Consider the following 24,126-nt stretch of genomic DNA (forward strand, 5'->3'; position numbering starts at 1 on the left):
CTATTTGAAAATAAAATTCTATATTTTGAATGTAAAATGTGCATAATTCTGATTAACAAAGAATTGTTGTGATATAAGATAAAATGTGGTTTTGACAGCCATTAATGAAATATGAAGATGAAAAAAAAAGATTCCAATAGGAAGTGTGACTTTCAAGGACTTTATAGGTGGTCAGAGTCCAAGTAGTAGGTTAATCCATGGGCTGCTTATAAGGGTCACTGGGTAATTAGAGGAGATCAGCCGACCATGGATTAGCCTACTATTTCCATTTAATATTACAAATATTGTCTCCTTTTCCCAAAACCTGAGAAAAAAATGTAGAGTGGAATGTTACAGCAATTGCAGAATGGGAATCATGATCATGGTTATTTTCCCCCTGATTTCCTGATTTTAACCATACAAAGTTGCAGACGGTGTTAGGTTTCTTCCCTGAATATCTGTTTAACTATTCTTTTCTGCGGGTAGTTAGTAGCAGTAAGACTGTGAAAAATGGATGAATATTATAGGAGTGCAGCTGGACTTGGAGAACGGGGATGTCAACTCAAACTGCGCTGTTCTTGTATCTCTGCATTCCAACTGCTCCACATCCCTTTCTTCTATAATATCTAAGTAGACGCCTGCTACTACTTTTGGTCAGCGCAATTGGGGGGAAGGGGGGGGTTGCATTTAGCATTTCAGTGGAGAGGTCCCACACAGCAGTGCACTTCAAATATGAATGTGTTTTTCACAGTCCTGCTGCTAATAGTACATACACAAATGTACAGTTACACAGTTTTCCAGTGTTGATACTTAAAGGACATCACCAAGATGAAGGATTGTAAACCAAGCACATACATTTTGATGTGTGCCCCCTCTGGCATGATCCGCTCTTCTTTTAGTTTCTTATACCCTGGTTTTTACAAAAAAAGTTTTTTTTTTAATTATGCAGATAAGCCTGTGGGGCTCTGTATGTCAGTGTGCTTGGTTTACGAGTACAATCCTTCATCCTGGTGGTGGATGTCCTTTAACACTGTCTGCAGCTTTGTATGTGCCAAAATGCTTCTAAACTCCCTACAAGATACTTGTTTAAAATTTAGGACGGCTACATTGTAATCTAGTTAGTAGCAAGGTGTCACTTATATGAAGACTTCATAAATCTTTATAGGTGGACAGCAGATAGGTGAGAGGACACCGGTCACATCACAGAGGAAAGGGTTCTCGAGTTCTTGAGCCTGATAAAGGTTTATGAAGTTTTCATATGGATAAGTTCCTTCCTACAATCCACATTACCCTATAGCAGTGGTGGCGAACCTATGGCACGGGTGCCAGAGGTGGCACTTAGAGCCCTTTCTGTGGGCACTCAGGCCATTGATCCCAAGATAGAGCTCACTAAACAGGACCAAATTCACCAAATCTTCCTGCAGACCCAGGCAATTTAAGAGATGCTTCAATCAGTGCTGTTTTAAAACGACACTTCATTGGCTGTTTGGAACTGTGGTAAAAGTGATAAGTGTTGATAGAACTGCAGTATCTTTGTAGGTCATCCTACTGGACCCTACATTCTTACTGTAAAGAGAGACCCTGGTGAGAAGCTATAATGATAGTCTGAATGTGCCCTTCTTCTTTCAACTGTATTGGCGGCCTCAAGGGGCCGATACAATTGATAGATGTTAAAGAGTAGGTAGCTGCTTAAGATGCTATGTTGGCACTTTGCGGTAAATAAGTGCATTTTGGTTATAGTTTGGGCACTCGGTCTCTTAAAGGTTCGCCATCACTGCCCTATAGACTGTATTCTACATTTGAATGTAGCACCCCAATGAGATTCCCACATAGCTCATAGACTGTAAGCTCTTGTGATCAGGGCCCTCACTTTTTTTTCCATATGTCTGTTTGTTCTGTGTAATGTAATATTATATTTGTATATGTCCCCTATGATTTGTAAAGAGGTACAGCATTTGATGGCGCTATATAAATAAAGATTACATTAGTAAAAGTTACATTAAACATAATGTATACAGATATTATTATTCTATAATGATTGCTTCAAAATCAAAGAAAAGCAAAATTTAGGTTACAGGTGTTTTTTTTTATTGATCTACCTGTATTTTGTCTATTGTCTAAAATTCACAATTTTCTCTAATGCCTAAAAATCGCAAATGTTAAATGATTTTGGAGGTGGGCTATAAATATCAATATAAAATCTTATCTTATCTAATCTATCCCCCCCCCAAGTTAGGTAGAATAAGTGTTGAGATAGGTCTTAGAGGACACAAAAAACATATAGGGCGGTAAGTGGCTGTACTTTGCTTCTAAACATTTTTGATAACGTTTGTTTGAATACAATGGACTAAGAATTTTTTTTTAACGTGTGCCATGCCGTGCATGTGATGCCAGGACAATTACCGGTTTAGATAAGTGAATCTTTTCCTGGTAAATCGGGTACATTCTATTGTCATGTGCCAGTTTGACGTAAAGTTACTTAAGCTTGATTCGCACATGTTGGCCAAATTAAGTAAATGTAGACTGTGTCTTCAAAGTAGGATTAAACAAACTAATTTTACATTAGCAAGAGATTACAAAGTATTAGCCACGTGCACAGGAAGTAAAAAAAGCTAATTGCAAAGTAAAAAAGAATTTCGTCTGCTTTAGGGATGAATGAAAACATCTTGTATGTGCAACAAAAATAAAAATACATTTATTAGGAAAACATTAACCTTACGGCATATTTCTTCTTAAAGGGATATTCCTTTCATATACAGCTATTATTTACACATTTCTATTACGGAGAATAGAAGTTGTGTGCGCCCTATTTTACATTGGAAGGGGCTAGTAGAGGGTGTTGGAAAAACACATGGATGCTCTGTGCTCAGTATGTCATAGTATCATAGTTTATACGGTTGAAAAAAGACACTTGTCCATCAAATTCAACCAAGGAAGGGAAGGGATTGCATGAAGAAGGGATTTAGGGGAAACAATTCTATATAGCATAACCATCAATGTTATTTAGGTGTAAAAGGGCATCTAGACCCTTCTTGAAGCTCTCTGCTGTCCCTGTTGTGACCAGCGCCTGAGGCAAGCTATTCCACAGATTGACACTTCTCATAGTAAAAAAGCCCTGTCGCCTCCGGTGATTAAACCTTGTTTTCTCCAGACGGAGACAGTGCCCCCTCGTCTTTTGATTTGATTTAATCTGAAACAACTTTCCACCATATTTTTTGTATGGACCATTCATATATTTATATAAATTAATCATGTCCCCTCGTAGTCGTCTCTTTTCCAGACTAAATAAATCTAGTTGTTTTAATCTTTCCTCATAACTGAACCCTCTCCAGCTCCAGGGCATCCTTTTTATGGACCGGTGCCCAGAAGAGGCAGCTGATTGACATTGCATGCTGTTATTCAATTTATGATCTACTAGTACCCCAGGTCCTTCTCAACCAGGGACTCTCCCAGATTTAGTCCCCCAAGGACATATTTTGCCTTTGGATTATTATCCCCCAGGTGCATAACCTTACATTTATCGACATTGAACCTCATTTGTCAAGTGGACGACCAAACACTCAGTTTGTCCAAGTCACCCTGCAGCCTATGAACATCCTCCATAGACTGTATTACACTACACAGCTTGGTGTCATTCGCAAAAATAGACACATAGCTATTAATTCCTACCTCTATATCATTAATAAATATATTAGTGGGCCAAGCACACAACCCTGGGGTAAACCACTGGTGACCATTCCGAGTAGGAATCATTGACCACAACTCTCTGGATAAGATCCTTCAGCCAGTTCTGAATCCAATTGCAAATGATTTCTGCCAAACCAATAGATCTTAGTTTACCCATCAGGCGTCTATGAGGGACAGTGTCAAATGCCTTTGCAAAGTCCAAGAACACAATATCCACAGCAGCTCCTCCATCCAGGCATCTGCTCAGTACTTCATAGAAGCAGAAGTTACTCTGACAACTTCTATCCTTAGTAAATGCTGGCTGTCACTTATTATACTATTTGATGTCACATACTGCAATATATAGTCTTTTACTAACCCTTCCAATATTTTCCCCACAATGGAAGTTAAGCTTACAGGCCTGTAATCAACTGGCGAAGTTCTAGAGCCCTTTTTATATATTGGCACCATATTTGCCTTGCCCCAGTCACTTGGCACCACATGCACAGCGCATACATATATAGTAATATATAGTTAATCAATTGTCTATGTTTATATCAAAAGGTGCTATTAAATTATCTATAAAATCTAATTATCTATAATCCAAGCTTTTGGTATGTGATAACTGAAAAATGACATAAAAATGGCTGGGTTAAAGGGCTAAAACAACAAACAAACATGACATACACAGTCAGCCCTGCTGTTCCCCTCACCCCCCGCCCCCGGATAAAGACCTTATATATATGTAGCTTGTAGAATATGTCTCTGTACACTGCTTCTTGCTGGCAGGGAAAATTGTATACACCGGGACTAAAAATTAGATGAAATACAATTGGTTCCCCAGCATCATCTATGAAAAAACAGGAAGCATTCGGGTGTCATCTATGTGACCCATTAACTATTGAAGTCCATGGTCTGCACATAGACAAATAAAGGGTCGTATGCTTTTTGTGGAAATCACAGATAGTATACTACAGAAAATAACGGATGTGTGAATGAGACATATAGATAGAAACAACTTACTGTACATGATAAAACATTAGAGAAGGTAAGTGATGAAATGGAAGTTAAAATTTCTCACCTGACTCTTCAGTGATGTTACTGGTTATGGAGCTGCCTCCAGCTGAATTGCAGTTTCTTGTTTCCTTGAATTGTTTTCTTTTCTTAGCCCAACGATCAGACCCTTCTTCCTGAGGACTTTCACAGCTCCTTGATTCCTTCAAAATCAATTCTTTTGGCAGCTTCAAATGTTTATTAAAAGTTTCCGGTTTTGTATCTGGTAAGAAATAAAGCAATAGGAATTCAAAATTCCCATCAGAAATATCCCCATCATCAATGTATTCTTTAAAAGTTAGACACAGACATCATGTTGCTTCATGAGAAGTCATATTGGCAAATTAAATTATTACATTATTTAAGGAGTTTAAATTTATAGAAGATTTACCAACAATTTGGTTTTGTGAACTACTTTTTATGTCTCTGTTGAGACATTTTTGTCTCAACTGAAATAAAAGAAAACCTCAATTGTGACAGGAAAGGCTGAAAAGGTTGCCCAAGAAAACAGTCAAGATGGTGATAAATCCCCCCTAGATATGCTATTGGTTCTACTTGGTCACCTTTGTTACAATCCCACCACATTGTATTTTGTATTTAATCCATTTACCATATATACTCGAGTATAAGCCTAGTTTTTCAGCACAAAAAATGTGCTGAAAAGCCCTAACTCGGCTTATACTCGAGTCAAGGAAAAAAAAAACGTGACCTCACCTTCTGATGCTCCCCAGCATCCATCGCGGCTCCGATATCGGGTCCTGGTCTGTCACAGTCTTCGTGACGTCAGGCACACAATATGATGCGGCTGACATCATGGTGCCACCATGGTACCGGGAGGGGCTGGCAGGCTATATACTCGGGGTAGCAGGCAGGCTATATACTTCAGGGGGCAGGCAGGCTATTTACTTGATGGGGCTGGCAGGCTATATACTACAGGGGCTGGCTGGCTATATACTCCAGGGGGCTGGCAGGCTATATACTGGGGGGGGGCTGTGACCAATGCATTTCCCACCCTCGGCTTATACTCGAGTCAATAGGTTTTTCCAGTTTTTTTGTGTCAAAACTAGGGGTTTGGGCTTATACTCGAGCATATATGGTAATTACAGAGGGTTCATTTACTATTTGTTAAATAATTATGAGTTTTACCTTTCTTTTTTGCTTTCTTTATTGGTGTTTCAGTTTTCTCCAAGCATTCTTCAGATTTTTCAGTATTTTTTGAATAATTGTCTTCAGAATCCGACTTTAGCAGGCTTGGAATCTGAAATGACATTGACTCGAAAGATGTTCCAGGGATAGCGCTATCTGAACTGTTTCTTGGAGATGTGTTGTTGCTTTCCTCCTGCTCTGGATCTACAGCAGCTTCTTGTATACATGGTTCATCAGGTGTGTTGGTTTGGTGTTCCACTGATAAAAAAGGGTCAAATGGCTCTGATGTTTGTGAAGAAATATCCTTGCATATCAGAGGAGTTTGGTCTTCAAAAGAACTATCTATTTTGTTTTCCGAATCAGGTTCTTCAACATCAGTAACAGGTGTTAATACTGAGTCTCTTTGCAGCAAACAAAATTTGAACTCTTTGGAAAGTTCTCGTTGCATTCTAGAAGCTGGTGCCTCGAAGTCACTTTGAATAAGCACCCTTTGGTCTAGGTCTCCTGTTACTACAGTAACAACTGAGCCTCTTCTTTTTTTATTGCCATTTTCAGTTTCTGGAGCATTAGACTGACTTACATCGGGTTGTTGGAGACATTCAATAGGCACTCGACTATTGCTGTTTTTCCCTAGAATAAATTCTTTTGAAGTGCTTCGGGAAGGAGGAGTAACCTGAATTAAAAAACCTTTGCTTTTCAATTCAGAAATATCTTGTACATCTGTATGATTATCACTGTCTAACATATCTTCATCAAAACCACTTTCAGTAAAATCCAGCCGCTCTTCTGCATTCTTCAACATATCATCTAAATCCTCATCTTCATCCAACTGTCTATTCCCAGCATCTAAGAGATGGTCATCACTTTCACCTTGACCTGAAACATTTGAAAGAAGGTGTGTGATGCCTTCTTGGGCACAGCACAAATTTGTCTTTGGATGAGCAGGTGGAGTTCCATAATAGTCATTGTCCTTACAATGTCTTCTGCTGTTTAGAAATGATGAGGACACTAATGGGCTTCCAAAGTCAGAAGTTGAAACATGAGGTTGATTTTCTTGAGCCTTTTCTCCCACTTCTAGAAAAGATTGTCCTGTATGACGACAAGTATCAAATGGATCATAATAAATTTGCGGAAATGTTTTACGTCTCATTATTTTGGCATCAAGGGGGCGATCACTCTTTTTTGAGTGATAATAACTGGATGGATTTAGCTTTAATTCCTTATTTGACATGAAGGGAATCTTGGTAAAATTGGCTTTATTTGGCTTAACTGGTTCCTTAGTATATTTCTTCCAATGCCTCAAGTTCTGAATGTGGTGCTTTTTGCTTTGTTCTGCTGTGTACATCTCATTTTTTGATGGTCTTGGTTCAGTTTCCAACTCAGACCAAGATGATGATGATGGAGATGTATAATATGATTCTTTTATGCAATCTCCAAGAAGTAAGGCCTCGTCTTCTGCATTTACAAATGTTTCATCTGCAAACTCTGCTGGAGGTGGGGGGACATCTGCACACCATTCTGGATATCTATAACTGGAACAAAATTCTTTGCCCTCATAAAAACTAAAATCAGACACAGGGTAGGAGCTGCATGATCCTCCCGTTGAGCAGTAATCATTGGCTTGAGTAAAACCACTTCCAAATACATCATGATTTTTTTGTTCTACTTCATCAGATTCTATGTAAACTCTTAGGTTTTGGCTGATTGCTTTATATTTTACTTCTATACCTTCCCCTATTATCTTTAATTTTATTAAAGGCTTGTCACAATTCTTGTTTTCTGATGCTGACATATCTGTAAAATTCCCAGAATCCTGCATAAAATCCCACGTGTGGTTAGCATTATGCTGACTTTGCAAGTGTTGCCTGTCATGGTAACTTCTGCTCTTCTTTAGACTTTTTCCATTGGTTATTATTACACAAGTTTTGCTATTTGGAGCTAGTCCTTTATTTATTTCTAAATTAAGATGAAATCCTTTAGATGTCACTGTCAATCCCTCATTGTCCTCTGTTTGTTCTGTATTGTGGTGAAGCTCCTCTTTGTCATGTTGGGACATTGTAGGCGTATCATGCCATGTAACTTTTACAAAATTGTCACAGTTCTGAGATTGTGTCTGTGTTTCACTAGGAAAGGTACATGGGTTACAATGATCATTCCCTTGTTCCTTTTGGCTGTCTTTAAAATCCTTATCTGGTGGCGGATTGGAGAATTTTCTTTGGCAATGGCAAACAAATGGCAAGTGCTCAACTGGAAGATAAAAGCATAAATGTTTGTGGTAAATAAAAAGTGCTTAATAATTTCTTTATTAACTTTATTAACTCATAAAACACTCAAGTTAGGCCTCATGTAAATGACCATTGTGTGGGCTAACTGTTGTTTCAAGAACACATCCACATTTACTGCTCACATGAGACGTGGATTCCATAGCCCCATGTATGAGCCAACTGTGGCCTAGACAGTTTTTTCACAATCTGATAACAGATGGGTCACAAACAAGGGACAATGGGCTTTATGCAGACTTTATTTTCCCACATAACTAACGTATATATGAATAAGCTCAGTTTATTCTGATTTCAGTGAGTTTCACAGGACATTCCCCTAAATATTAATACAAATAAACCAATACAAAATCCCCCAAGAAATCAAAACCAATAAAATTAAGCATGATAAACCACGGAAACATACACATAGATCCAGGGACTGTGACTAGTAATCTTCTTATATTTGTTATCCATGGCCTTCTAACATCAACATTAAAATTATGCTAATGAGCCAGAAGGGGGGGGGGTGCTCCTTGCACAGTGTAAAAACATGTGAAGCTACAGCATGGAGGGACTCAGGTAACATGCCCCAGAGCCCTTCTGGATTATTAGCATAATTATAAAAGTTGGTTTTAGAAGAAAGAAGGCCATGGATAACAAATAATAGAACATTAGCACAGTCACGGTACCTGAATCTATGAGTGTCACTAGTTTATCCTTGATTTTGATGGTAGATTTCCTTTAAGGTGACTAGTCAATGACCAGTCAGTGTAAGGGTGTTCTATATGAGTGCGACATGGCTTACATTCTTCACTGCCTGAACTCTTTCGATTTTTGTTTTTCCTCCGTTTTCTGCTCATCACTTCTCCTGGAACGTTTCAACAGTCCTATCTGAATGACAAATACAAATACAAATAGTCAGCATGGAGATAATTTTCATCGCATAACCTTATCAACAGTTTAGCCAGTCATTTCGATGGCAGATTGTATATGTAAAGCTCTAGAATTTCCCTGCAAACTCATGTGTAGTTTGTTGTCATTTACAAAAAATTATACACACTCAAAAGCTTATAGGTATTTCAGCTGTGTGGGGCTGATATGAGATGGTCAGAGCCGTGGAATCAGCAGAACGTAATGTTTGATGCTGTTTTAACCCCGACAGAGGTAAATTTGAGTAATGAGCGACTCATGGTGTTTAGTAATAGAAACAATGTCGCTTATCTGTACTTCACTGTTCACCTAACTCCGATTCACTTCTATGGGAGTTACAGAAATTTTGTGAAACAAGGACGTTCATCTGTTCAAGGACGTTCATATCAGCGTGGTGGAGAAAGGCCAATTTCACTTGTGATTGGCTAGGATGTGAATACCCAGATTTTGTTAGTGATGTTTTATCATTCCACTATTTTTTGATTTTTCCCTGCAAAGCCTTTCTGCATGTCTTTTAATGAGAACCTGTCCCCACTACTGGATACATTTCCCATTAAATAACAAGTCTGAATTATCTGCAAAGATTCAACAGTAGATTGTTTAGTTGCTTTGTTATTTCAGAAAGAAATTGATGAGAAGTTAGACAAGTGGGTGTTACCAAATAAAAGTATGTCACAGCATAGTCTGATACAGGAGAGCCCGCCTCAACTGGTTAACATACTAAATTTATAGGAGCAACAAAAGAAAATTGTACATCAAGTTATAAGGTTAATTTTTACAAGTATATAGAGAAACAACAATTTAAAATGCCTTTAAAATACAATGGCAAAACATATGGGGATATATGATATACCACAGACAAAAGGGCAAATAGTGCTTTAGTTTACAGATTGATTGTACATTGTATAAAATAAACTGTTTATAGCCTATAGATTTTTTTTGGCTAGATAGAGCATTCCCTGGTCACATATGGAAGAAATACTATAATAATACAAACTATTAATATTTTACTCTGAGACCATCAATCTGTGAGAACTAGTTCAGTAATTGGTTCTAAATCACCAAATTGTCAGGTCAAGATCATAAAAAGAAAGAAAATAAACCAGATAAATAATAATGTGAGAATAAAAGAGCTGCTGGAAGCTGGGAATCACTTTCTATGTAGAGAACAGAGACAATTTCAGGCAGTCAAAATAAGACTGATCCTCGAATATCTGGTAAACTAATTTTACTTTAAAGCATTTTTCATCAGCATTTTCTGAAGGTTGTAACTTTTTTTTATACTTCTGTGTATAGTGCATTGTAAAATGTTTCATTTATGCCATTTGGGAAAATGTACAACCTTTTGATCACTTTTTATTCATATTCTTTTTATTCAATTCTGACATTTGAACTTTTCTATTACGTGTTCACCATATTATATAGTTGCTATTATTATTATTTTTATTTATTTGTGTGATATAGGTTCATATCTGAGACCAGAGAGGTTTGCACCTGTACATGTAACCACTACACAACGGGGGGATTTCATTCAGACTGGTGTTTGTAACGCCAGTCTTAAAAATCCCACCCCCCTTGCAGTCATGTACCTGTATTCACAAACAGTCTCTGGCCTCTTATTAAATGCAGGAGCAAACAATCTGACCAGATCTGAACAGTCAGAGTCAGAAATGTGGCAGGCCAGAGGTTCACGCCCCACGCCACCCTCAGCCCGGCCCACTCTCCGTCTCCAGCCGATCCACTCTCCGCCCCCAGCCTGACCCACTCTCCGCCCCCAAACTCCCGAAGTCTTGCGTGGGTCATAGAAGCACAAAAACTGTTAAAGAGGGGAGAAGAAAACTGCAGTGCTATCTCCAGCTGTTTACCGGCATTCTGTTACGCAGAAAAAAAGCCCTCACACAGCTGTGTACACGGAATAATGAAAAAGTTATAGATTTTTGAAGGTGAAGAGCGAAAAATGGCTGAAAAAAACGCTGCTTCCTTAAGAGGTTAAAATACATTAACAAAAACAATGGTGTGATATTTTGAGACTGAAAAAAAACAGAGTAGCCAAAACCAAAGCAAATAAAAAGTCCCCTGATGATTTATCAGGCCATTGATTTTTGCGCACTAGGGTTCTATTCAGACAATACTGCAGTATTTTACTTCCAATGGACTGCACACAGATGGCACTGTCACATCTGTCAATAGCTCCTATGATTTATGTGAACAATTGAGACATACAATCATTTTATCTGTTTTTTATCCTGTCCCTGCACAAGCACATGGGGACACAAAAAGAATAGATTGGACATACACCACTTTTATGTTGTCTATTTTTAAAAAAATCCATTATTAGCAAATACTTAAAAGAAAAGAGGTTTCAAACATAAAGTCTGGGTAGGGCAGCACGCACCAAAATATGAGAAAAAAAGGTAATAAATGGAGGTAAACTGACAGACATGTGAACATAACATGGATAAAACATGAAAAATGTTGTATTATAACTGTAACAAAAGGACACACTTGTCTGAACAAGGCCTAAAAGTCTGGCCGTATAGCATTGTGTTATATCTCCTGCCAGCTTTCATAGTGCGTTAATCCCTTCTGTCATATAATATGGTTATATAAGTATTCTATTTACATGAGACAGATTTAGAGAAATGGCATGGAATACAGTCATCAGGATAGTAGTGACATTATGGCCCTGTTATTCCTGTTATATGTCTTTATATCTTTTGAATATTATCATAGACCTACTGGGGGTTATTGATCATTAGGCTCCTTGGGACAGTTCTATGTCTGTCTTTGTAGAGTCAGATTCATTAAAGTAGCTTTCTGGGATTTTTTTTTTCAAAAAGTCACAAAAAAGTTGCAAAATAAGTAAAAAGTCCCAGTACATACACCAGCAGGAGAATAGAGTGACTATGTAGCTTTTTATATGAATCTGGCTTTGCACGGTGTTGTACTAGCAGCAGTTCTATGTTTACGCCGTAATAGTGAAATGGCAGCTATAGCCCTGTGTGACTTTTTAGCAGAGAAAATTCCCAAAAAACCTCAATGCAACTTTTTTTGAGACAAAATCAATTATAAAAACCTACTGTTTTTATGGAGTCACATGTAGTATAGCCCTGCCAATAATAATAATAATAATTCTTTATTTATATAGTGCACACAGATTACGCTGCACAAAGCAATACAAATTGGTCAATGCTTTATTGATGGATCTTAACCTTCTAACCACAACGGACCGGAAATCCCTAATATATTAAGTAAAATCTGCCATCCACACAAAATTTTTGGTACAACAGAGCTGCTTTTATACCGTTATCTATTCTTATATTATTGTTTCTGTACTGTTATTATTAAGCAATTTTCCCATCATACATTGGGACTTTTCATTGCTAAAAAGTCACACAGGGCTATAGCTGCCATTTCACTATTATGGCGTAAACATAGAACTGCTGCTAGTACAACACCGTGCAAAGCCAGATTCATGTCATATAAAAAGCTACGTAGTCCCTCTACTCTCCTGCTGGTGTATGTACAGGACTTTTTACTTATTTTGCAACTTTTTTGTGACTTTTTGAAAATAAAAATCCCAGAAAGCCACTTTAATGAATCTGACTCTACAAAGACAGACATAGATCAATAACCCCCAGTAGGTCTATGATAATATTCAAAAGATATAAAGACATATAACAGGAATAACAGGGCCATAATGTCACTACTATCCTGATGACTGTATTCCATGCCATTTCTCTAAATCTGTCTCATGTAAATAGAATACTTATATAAGCATATTATATGACAGAAGGGATTAACGCACTATGAAAGCTGGCAGGAGATATAACACAATGCTTTACGGCCAGACTTTTAGGCCTTGTTCACACAAGTGTGTCCTTTTGCTACAGTTATAATACAACAATTTTCAGGTTTTATCTGTGTTCAGTTTACTTCCATTTATTACGGTACCTTTTTTTCTCCTATTTTGGTGCGTGCTGCCCTGCCCAGACTTTATGTTTGAAACCTTTTTTCTTTTAATAATGGATTTTTAAAAAAAAATAGACAACATAAAAGTGGTGTATGTGCAATCTAGTCTTTTTGTGTCCCAATAAGGGACCTGAGGGACCATCAACAACTTGAATCTTAAAGGGAATCTACCACCAGGATGCTAACCAAGAACACTTACATGATGGTGATGATGGTGTGTGCCCCCATCTGCTCTTTTCATAGCTTTTTATGCCCTTATTTTAAGAAATAAAGATTTTAAAATTATGCAACTGAGGATCCATTGACATCTTTAGAGCCCAGACCCCTCAGGTTCATTTCCATCATTTTTAATTTTTTTTTGTAAAAGCAAGGTCCTAAGAAGCAAAAAGAAGAGCAAAACTTGACAGAGAGGGCCCACACCAGCATGTTAGTGTGCTTGGTTTACATTCCTTCATCCTGGTGGTAGATATCTTTTAAAATCCCCCCATACTTCCCACACTCTTCTTATATTGTACAATAGGGTAACAATAAGTGACATTTACTCCCCATGATCACAGTAAACATAAAAGAAAGCATTCAATGGTTTCAAAATTGTAAAGCATTTGTCCTCCCCATTTAAAGCCTCTTGGAAGGACTGGAAATCAGAAAGACGGCATTGAAAGTGGACCTCTTGCCTGGAAACCATGGTTAGGAAACACTATTAATAAACCTCACACACAGAGATGTATTCACAGCGAAAAATACAATTTGTACGGGTATATCACATGGACAACGTACCTGGAAAAATGATTTTACTTGAAAAAGATTTCCAATTCATCTGTAAGATGAAATAGTTCAATACTCCAAAGAGGGACCTGATGGGTGTCTGGCGCACAGCTTTGTACTGCTTCTCTTCAGGACTATTTTTGTCCTGTAAGCCCAGAATCTGATTATCACTTTTAATCCGAAGTAGAAGAATGATGGTCTCCTACCTTTAATCAGCCTAGAGAGATCTTGTTGCACTGGTAGCTAGTTAAAGGAAAATGACCCGGAACACGTGCAAACACTTTGTAAGCAACTAATGCATCTTCATACGCAGTCACAAATGAAGAATTACAGATACATATTACAATTATTTGTAGCTTTCCTACACATATATATCCAGTCATTAGTAAGTATAAGGATACCAAATGCACCAGATTAATCCTCTCGTACAAATAAATGCACCAGAAATGGTTCAAAATACAGATACAATTGTTCAGCAAATAATGGGACAGTGATGTCTAAAATACCGTAGTTTTAAAATACGGAGCATACAACTAGTATGACCACAAACTTGGACAAATGTATCAATTTTTGGGAGGAGTACTACTGGTCCACTAGACATTTCTGCTCGAAATATACTGTAAAGTGTCTTTGTATGGACAATATTGGATTATTTTTGATATAGAGATTGTCATACAAAAATTAAAAAAAGCATTCTTGATATAGCGTCACCATATCCTGCAGTGCTTTACAGATCATGGGGAACATATACAAACAAAATAAGAGATAATAGATCAATTACATTTTCTGATAAAACAATAGGATTGCAAAAGCTTACAATCCACTTATATGCTATACAGCCTAGCAAAAGTTAAAGGGGTTGTCCGAGTTTTGAAAAAAAACTATAGGTGGCCGGGTGCGGGCTGCTTAAAACAATAAAGATGTACTTACCTTCCGGTGCCCTCCGGTATCCAGCGCTGCTGTCGCTCCGGTCCGGGCGCCATGTAAACAAACAGCTTCCGGCCGGACCCGACAACCTTCCGGCCCACATGCACAATGCTGTGTATAGGGACAGATAGGCGTACCCGGCCACGGCCGGCCGGAAGCTGAATGCTGGATACCGAAGGGCACCGGAAGGTAAGTACATCTTTATTGTTTTAAGCAGCCCGCTCCCGGCCACCTATAGTTTTTTTTCAAAACTCTCGTACAACCCCTTTAACAGACCTTTAACTCCTGGTTCACAGCAACCCATTATAGGAACTTACTCTTTATAAAATGTTTATCTTCTGCTGAGACTGCACTGGTGAACTTGCCTCAAGGGGACTCATCTGTCAGTGACTATGCGGTTCAGTTCTTGGCTACTGAGCTAGCCTGCAATAAAAGGGACTTGCTGGACAGATTAAAGACGCATTGTCTGCACATCTACTCTGAGTGGCTTCATCTCTCTGACCACTGAGATTGATATCCGGTTTACTGAGCGTTCTGAGGAGCAGCGTCTGGAACAAGTGCAAGTCAGGACCCAACGTCTTCCCCGCCTGGCTCCTGTCTTCCAAAGACCATGTCAGCCACCTTAAGTGTCAGCTGCAGAGGAACCGATGCAGGTGGATAGACCTCATCTGACTACCCAAGAGCATTCCCGACGTAGGCAGGAAAATCTATGTCTCTATTGTGCCAACCCGGAACACTTTCTCCAGACTCGTCCAGTTTGTCCTCAGCATCTGGGAAACGCATGCACCTAGGGTTTTTGGAAGAAGCATCCCTAGGAGAGAACAAAGCTTCACCACGCCTCAATGTTCCAGTTCTACTTAGCTTTGGAACAAGGGACTACAGACCCTGACAAGCTTGAACCGGACGACATGCTGCCCTGGTCTCCCAGCATCGTTTTCCCGTGGTTCATCTAGAGAAGCTGCAGGTTATTTCTTCCGTCTGTGACTTGGTCCAGTATCGCACAGAGCCCCTATGCCTGCAAGATGGGGCCTTGCTTAAAGAGAGACTGTTGTTCTATGTCCTTCCCCGATCCATGTCTACAGTTCTACTTGGTCACCCATGATTGCAACTACATGCTCCTGAGCTCAACTGGAGTACCAGTGAAGTTCTTCGCTGGGGGCCAGAGTGCCAGTCATGCTGTTTGCTGGTACCCTGTCCTGTGTCCACCATGTCTTCTCCAATGTCTTCCAAGCCTCTGGTAGGTCTCCCCGCTCCATATATGGACTTTGCTGATGTCTTCTCAGAAAAGCAAGTGGAGACTCTGCCACCACACCGTCCCAACGACTGCCCTATAAACCTGTTGCTGGGCACGTCTCCTCCACGGGGTTGCGTGTATCCACTTTCAGTGCCTGAAACTGCGGCTATGTTAGCCTACGTGAAGGACAACCTGCAGAGAGGGTTCATAGGCAAGTCCACTTCTCCTGCTGATGCAGGCTTCTTCTTTGTGGCCAAAAAGGATGGGTCACTCCGTCCATGCATAGACTATCGAAGCCTTAACAAAATTACTGTGAAGAACCACTACCCATTGCAGTTGATCACAAAACTTTTCGACTGCCAACGTGGAACCAAGGTCTTTACCAAACTAGACCTACGTGGGGCTTATAAACTTCTCTGCATCCGCGAAGGATATGAGTGGAAGACCACCTTTAATACTTGTATTGGATACTTCGAGTATCTCGTCACGCCGTTTGGACTCTGTAAATCACCAGCTGTATATCATATCATATCTTGATGATATCCTGGAATTCTCTACCTTGAGTCTCATCTGTCCCAGGTACGACAAGTTCTCAGGCACCTAAGGGCCCATTGCCTACATGCCAACCTCGAGAATTTCCAATTCCATCAGAACAGTCTTCTGTTCCTGGGATACATTGGGGCTTATTTACTAAGGGTCGCGAATCACACTTTCATTGGATTTTTGCAGCTTTATCAGGTATTTAACAGGTCCATATAGAGAACATGGCACACGCCAGAATGAATTTTATGATTTTATTTCAGTGAATATTTCACACAGCAATATTCACTGAAATAAAATCATAAAATTCATTCTGGTGTGTGCCATGTTCTCTATATCGATCAAGACGGACTGAGAATCCCACATTGAGCACCACCCGCCAAAGGTGTGCGATCACTATTGTCTCTACGTGCCAGGTATTTAACAGGTGTCTGCGCTGGGATTGTGTCGCACGCAATCAGATTGTGGCCCGGCTTTCATGTGACAGAAATTCCACCTGAGCAACTCTTTGTTGTCTCTGCAGTGACCTTCGGCAGATTCCTCCTGGCAAGACCTATGTCCGACCTGCTTCTCCTCTGCTGAGGATACTGACTTGGAGACATTGCTCTCGTGTGGCTGGGCACCCTGGGGTGCAATGCTCTGTCACCCTCATTTCCTGTTTTTACTGGTGGTCAGATCTGGTCAATGATGAATGGGGTTTTGTGGGCTCCTGCACTTCCTGTGCCCGAAACAAGCCATCTCGTCTTAAAGTAGCTGGTCTTCTCCTGCTGTTACTGATACCCAACTGCCAGCAAACTCACATAGCTATGTACTTTATCACAGATCTTCCATCTTCCTGGGTTAATACCATCATCTGAGTGGTAACCGACCGGTTCTCCAAGATGTCCCACTTTGTTCCTCTGCCACTTCTGCTGTCATCTCCATGTCTGCGAACCTGTTCTTTATCCACATTTCCCGGCTTCATGGACTCCCTCTGCATATTTTGTTGGACCGAGGGGTGCAGTTTGTTTCTCGGTTCTGGCATTCTCTGTTCCCCCACTGGTTTGTTGTTTGGTGTTACCCTAGGTGATGGTTGGCTTGTCCTTTTTACATAGTTATGTGTAGGCTTTGTTCCACAGACTTTTTTGATATAGCTTATCCAACACTTAAGCCGGGGTTCATTAAGATAGCTACTTGTTTACACCCAGGCATTGTGTGATATTTATTCTGTATGTTACTTCTTCATGTTTGTTTTGTATTTATCCATGTGCTACTGCATGTGCCCCAAGTAAAGAATGAACAACTTTCTTACCATGTCCTGGGTGACTCCAGGCCTGACGCGCGTTTTGGCTTGAATGAGCCTTCATCTGGGGGGGAGGGGGGGGGGTGAGGTATCTAGTGATAGTAGTTATATGCTCCGGAGATCTCCTGTATGATTACCTGCTATAGGGTCTCCAATATCATTTTCCTGCTCTGGGGTCTGCAGTATTATTATTGTCTACTTTGGGGGTCTCTCCATTATTATCGTTGACTGCTCTGGGTCCTCCAGTACTATTACTATCAGCTGTGGGGGTCTATATTATTATTTTCTGCTCTCAATGCAGTATTTGGTTTCTGTGGTTGTATTTATTCTTGTACTGTGGCATTTAGTGCTCTCCTGTGGATGTTGATGCATCTAAGGTTCCGGTTACTGATGCAGCCCCTTAAAGTTGAACAGTACGACAGTATGGCCCTTGGGCCAATAAATGTTTTTAGATCAGGAATAATAGAGACATTGAAATTAATTTCATAATTTTTTATAATTTATTATGTGTTTGGAGTTGGTCCATATTATCACAACTCCGACTCCATCGAAATGGTCACCAGCTCCAACTCCACAGCCCTGCCTGAAAGTCGTACTTTGTTAAACTAGAGGAAGGCTAACAAAACCCTACAAGTCTAATTATAATTTGCCTATAGTAGTAAAAGAGTCCTTCCTGACCCCAATATGGCAGTCAGAAAAACTTTTATTTTAATCCCTGCACCCATCAGACTCTAATAGAAATAACCAATTGACATGCTTAGGAGTCTCTGAGAGGCTCCGGACTGTCATGGAAACCACTTTACGCTCCCACCCCATCCAGCACCATTGTTTATCTGTCAGGGTCAGGTTGAAGGGAAATAGTTTACAGTTTTACTACTGCTATCAGTGTCGGCACCAATAGTGCCTGTTAATGGCAGGTCTCTGCTGTATAATTTGATGATTCTTTAGTAATAGCTGCCATTAGAGTAGATTCACACAGTTTTTTTCTACTTTACTAACTTTACTACTTTCAAACTCATGAGATTTACACAATGTTTTTGACAAGATTTTAAAGGGGTATCCTGGGAATATGAGCATCTGATATAAAAACCCACAATCCTATAAATAAGTACAACAAAATTTAATGTCATTAATAAAAAAAAACGGAGCTTTCTAAAGTAGGCAGAGTTATCTCCAAGATGTCTCACCCAGGAAACTACAACTCCCATGAGCCCTCACTTCTCAGTAACTCCTCCTCCCTCTTATGCTCTGCTCCTAGTGATGATGTAACAGACTGTCCTGCTCTGTTACCATAGTAATGATGTGTAACTGCCATTGCCGCACATTGCCCCAGTGAGATGGGTCTCACCACACACTGGATATACTGGGTGTGTCACATACTTTACTATTGCATCATGCACCAGTGAGTTATACATCCCCCCATATGAGTATGACCTGATGACCTGCCATGTGCTGATTGTCTCCATGTACATTTTCTTTCAGTCCCGTGCAGTCTATGTGATGGTATTACAGCTCCGCTTTGCAAAATTTTATGTAGCTGAGCTGCAATAACATCCATGGATTTGGAAGGAAGCAGACATGTTTTTAAAACCCTAGTAAACCTCTTTAAATCCACCAAGAAGCAAAGTTACAAACAATTCACCTGCCCAACATTGCTACAGTGCTAAGATACTCCCTGAATCCTTCCAACAGAGCCCCATGTAAATACATCACTCCTGTTCACCCAAGTCCCCTACCATGCAGTCCCATGTAAATTCATCCCTCCTGACCCTCTAGCCTCCTGACATGCAGCCCCATGTAAATACATCCCTTCTGTTTCCTCAGATTCTTAATATGCAGTTCCATATAAGTAAATCACTTATGTCCCTTCAGCTTTAGGTTGCAGCACCATGTCGTTCACGAACAAGAGTTGGCTCTTAGAGCCGACTCGTTCACGAACGACACATCACTAGAGAGAGGGTAACGTGGACGAGCAGGAGCAGAGATAGAGATGATAGCTGTGTGTATGCAGAGGGCAGTGGTGTAACTACAGTGGTAGCAGCCATAGCAGCCACCATGGGGCCAACAATGTGAGGGGTATCGGCTGTGTATATGCTGTATGTCTGTATATGATATTGCATGTAAGTGTGTTTTTGCTGTGTGTGTGTCTACATGTGATGTGTATATGTTACTACATCTATTGTATATATAAGTATATTAATGTGTTTGTACATGAGTGTATAATATGTAAATTTTTTTTTTTTGGGGGGGCCCAATTCAGAAATCTGCTGTTGGGCCCAGCCTCTACTAGTTACGCCCCTGGCAGAGGGCACAATGCTGAGAACAGGGAAAGGCTGCAGCTTTCAAAGGAGGCAAATACACAGGTCCAGATACATGCAGAGACGTGTCTGATAAAGGAGATTCATTAATAAGCGGCCAACCCCTTTAACGTTACTTGTAAATGCAGTGAATAATCTGTAGTTAGCTTTCAGCATATTAGTAATGGAGCGGATTGGCTAACCCCCACTATGGAGACAGTAGAGGAGCTGCATGCACTGATACACAGATGCCAGCATGCATATTAAGGCTAGAAGCCTCTTTTGAAGTGAAATGTGACTAATCCAGACCAGGATTTAAAAAAACTTCACTAATGGACTGGGTAAGCAATTTCCTCTATCTCCCTCTATTCACCATGTCAGCCGTTATTTTAGCTGCTCCGGTAAGTGGCAGCTTCAATTGGCAGAGGAATGAATTAGTAAATGTTGAGGCCGCTCTAATTACTCCTAAGATGCTATTGAGTTATCCATTTTCATGTATTACAGCCCCAAGCTAAAAGATACAAAGGCTTCAGGAGAATGAGTCTGGTTTGTGAGCCATTAGGACGGCGTTGCGATGCGAGTAAATGAAACTTGGAGCATTATTATATATTTATATATTGATGTGCCAGCTTTTATCACCGCTTACATTATTCACTAATTGGGCTTATCACAGTTATTTGCATTTGGAAGAAGTTTTACACTTTACCAATGCAGTGTGAAAATGAAACAAGTGCCTGCTTGGATGTACTAAATCTTTAGTTTTAATTGGGGGAATAATGTACAATTTCAGCACAATGAAGCATTTACAGACAATTAGAAGGAGTAACTATAATAGATAAGCAGGCCCCTTTTTATCTGGAGCTTACACAGTCTAGGGCTGGTTTTGCCAAGGGTTAGTGGCCAATTAATTAACTTTATAGCAGAAAAATCATTATGGGATGTTTGTAGCCTGACAGGAACAAGTGAGGAATAAATGAAGGATGTGCAGGGAAGTGACTAGGAAACCTGCGCCATCTGTTGTCAGAAATTCATTACTACAAGCTGTGCCCATATCTTTCTATTTTCCATACACACTTCCAGGAAACACCGGTGCATTAGTTGGTGTTCACATTAACATTTTCACCCCTCGTCAGTAACACCCACTGCTACTTATTTGCCGGTGCATAATGTACACAGTGGGGCTCATTTACTAAGGGTCCGAACGCTGCACTTTCGTCAGGTTTCCCGAATATTTACATTCTGCGCCAAATTGCCCCGGGATTTTGGCGCACACAATCGGATTTTGGCGCATTGGTGCCGGCTTGCATACAACATAAATCAATTTGGACAAACCGCGAAATTTAAAAAAGGATTTGTGTTGCAAGATCAAGCACCAGGAAGAAGAAGGTGAACTCCGGTGGACCACATGCAGTAACTCGGACGCACAATGTTAGTGAATTGTTCCTGACCCAAATCCTCGTCAGACAACGCACCGTGGGATCGCGACAGGAGCGGGTAAGTAAATCTGCCCCAGTGTTTTATTATACCCTGACCAGAAGGTAGTGCATACCTCTTAACTTGTCATGAAGGACAGAATTTCTCCTTAACCCCCCCCCCCCCCGACCATGCCCTCTTTTCACTTATATATAAATTCACAAAGTTTTCTTTGCAACACAACGCAGCGTGTGAACTTGGCTTAACATGTTTAGCATTTTTTAAAGTTTATTTTTTTATATCAGTTCTAGTTAAAGGGAATGATTTAAAAAATATAATTTTTAAAGCGGTTATCCGAGTTTACTAATAATTGAGGGCCGGGCTGGTAAATGTGTACTTACCTCCTCCGGGGCCGCCAATGTCCCGTGAAGGGGTCTGTCTGATCCGTGCCCCTGTTTGTTTACAGGAGCAGAGAAGCCGTGCACAGGGAGCTTCCGGAAGCTCCCTGTGCGCCCTTGTAAACCAACCTGCGCACAGATCAGACGGACAGCGGCGCGGGACATCGGCAGTGCCAAATGAGGTAAGTAAACGTTTATTATTTTTAAATAGCCCGCCCCAGCCCTGCTCTAAATTATTAGTAAACTCGGATAACCCCTTTAATTTACTTTATTTGCTACCACTGGCACGCTGTTACAGATCTGCATAAATGACAGGTCCCGTCATCTTATATAGACTTCAGGCTGTCATGGAGACATATTGTCACTCTTTGATAACATCATGGAACAATCTGTCAAAATGGCAGTGGTTGCGGCAGTGATCTCGGGTGATAGTAACAGGTGTTTGCAGCAATATGCACCTCCGCTGTATGGCAAGGGCTCAGCCTGTGAGCCCCAGACACCCCTTGCCGCATACCAAAATATTATTACGGCGATAGGGTCAATACCAATACCTGCAGGATACATACACAAAACATATAGGGCCACATTTATTAAAGGACACCTACCATGAGTTTGGCTGACAGTAGCACTTACAGGCTCACCGGGTGATACAGGTCCTGGAACTGTTCATATTAAGTGCAGGAACGGCATTAGCAGGAAAAATAGTTGTAACAAATATGCAGATTAGCTGGAGGCTGACATCACCTGAGTGCCTCTCAGTATCACCGGCTTTTAATTTATTCACACCCCTCAGTGCTAGTCCTGCCTGCCCCCGCACCATGATCTCCAAGCGCCTCTGGCTAATTTACATATTTTTACGTATACCAAGAGCATATTTCTATTGATAGCATTACAGTCTTGCAGCACTGGGGACCTGGGTTCAAGTCCCAGTATCAACATCTGCAAAGTGTTTGTATTAGGGCCGGATTAAGATTGGTGGGGGCCCCTGGGCGCAAAACCTGGTGGGGACCCCTCTACAGAATGTAGCCCAGACAGGGTACACATTTAGCATATATATAATAGGTAGGGTCCCCCCTTAGTCAGTAATCCATGTAAGACAGGTTTCCATTTCCATTATCGCACAATTTGACATAGATGTCTACAGCCCCCAGTAATATATAAATGTACATTCCATAGTAATTATTGTATATATTCCCCCAGTAATTAATAGATATACAGTCCCTTGTAATAATATATACATCCCCCAGTATTAGATATAAAGCCCCCAGTAATTAATAGATACAACCCAGAGTAACTCATAAACATACATCCCTCAGTAATTAATATATACAGTCCCCCAGTTTTACATGCAGCCCCCAAGTTATTTATATAATATATATACACTCACCGGCCACTTTATTAGGCACACCATGCTAGTAACGGGTTGGACCCCCTTTTGCCTTCAGAACTGCCTCAATTCTTCGTGCCATAGATTCAACAAGGTGCTGGAAGCATTCCTCAGAGATTTTGGTCCATATTGACATGATGGCATCACACAGTTGCCGCAGATTTGTCGGCTGCACATCCATGATGCGAATCTCCCGTTCCACCACATCCCAAAGATGCTCTATTGGATTGAGATCTGGTGACTGTGGAGGCCATTTGAGTACAGTGAACTCATTGTCATGTTCAAGAAACCAGTCTGAGATGATTCCAGCTTTATGACATGGCGCATTATCCTGCTGAAAGTAGCCATCAGATGTTGGGTACATTGTGGTCATAAAGGGATGGACATGGTCAGCAACAAGACTCAGGTAGGCTGTGGCGTTGCAACGATGCTCAATTGGTGCCAAGGGGCCCAAAGAGTGCCAAGAAAATATTCCCCACACCATGACACCACCACCACCAGCCTGAACCGTTGATACAAGGCAGGATGGATCCATGCTTTCATGTTGTTGGCGCCAAATTCTGACCCTACCATCCGAATGTCGCAGCATAAATCGAGACTCATCAGACCAGACAACGTTTTTCCAATCTTCTACTGTCCAATTTCGATGAGCTTGTGCAAATTGTAGCCTCAGTTTCCTGTTCTTAGCTGAAAGGAGTGGCACCCGGTGTGGTCTTCTGCTGCTGTAGCCCATCTGCCTCAAAGTTCGACGTACTGTGCGCTCAGAGATGCTCTTCTGCCTACCTTGGTTGTAACGGGTGGTGATTTGAGTCACTGTTGCCTTTCTATCAGCTCGAATCAGTCTGCCCATTCTCCTCTGACCTCTGGCATCAACAA

General features: G+C 40.5%; 1 protein-coding gene across 2 annotated transcripts in view; it reads right to left on the bottom strand.

Annotated features, from left to right (window-relative positions):
• Positions 1-13,907, bottom strand: part of LOC140121098 (uncharacterized) — a 53,326-nt gene extending 39,419 nt beyond the window's left edge. For both annotated transcript variants that reach the window (XM_072140315.1, XM_072140325.1), the window contains exons 1-4: positions 13,785-13,907; positions 8,911-8,996; positions 5,845-8,091; positions 4,727-4,921 (exon numbers count right to left, since the gene is read on the bottom strand). In XM_072140315.1, coding sequence (XP_071996416.1) covers positions 4,727-4,921; positions 5,845-8,091; positions 8,911-8,965 — 2,497 coding nt within the window. In that variant the 5' untranslated portion in view covers positions 8,966-8,996; positions 13,785-13,907. The remainder of the gene's footprint in view (positions 1-4,726; positions 4,922-5,844; positions 8,092-8,910; positions 8,997-13,784) is intronic.
• Between the last annotated feature and the right edge of the window lie 10,219 nt (positions 13,908-24,126).

Source organism: Engystomops pustulosus, chromosome 1, assembly GCF_040894005.1.
Source record: "Engystomops pustulosus chromosome 1, aEngPut4.maternal, whole genome shotgun sequence".
Lineage (NCBI taxonomy): Eukaryota > Metazoa > Chordata > Amphibia > Anura > Leptodactylidae > Engystomops > Engystomops pustulosus.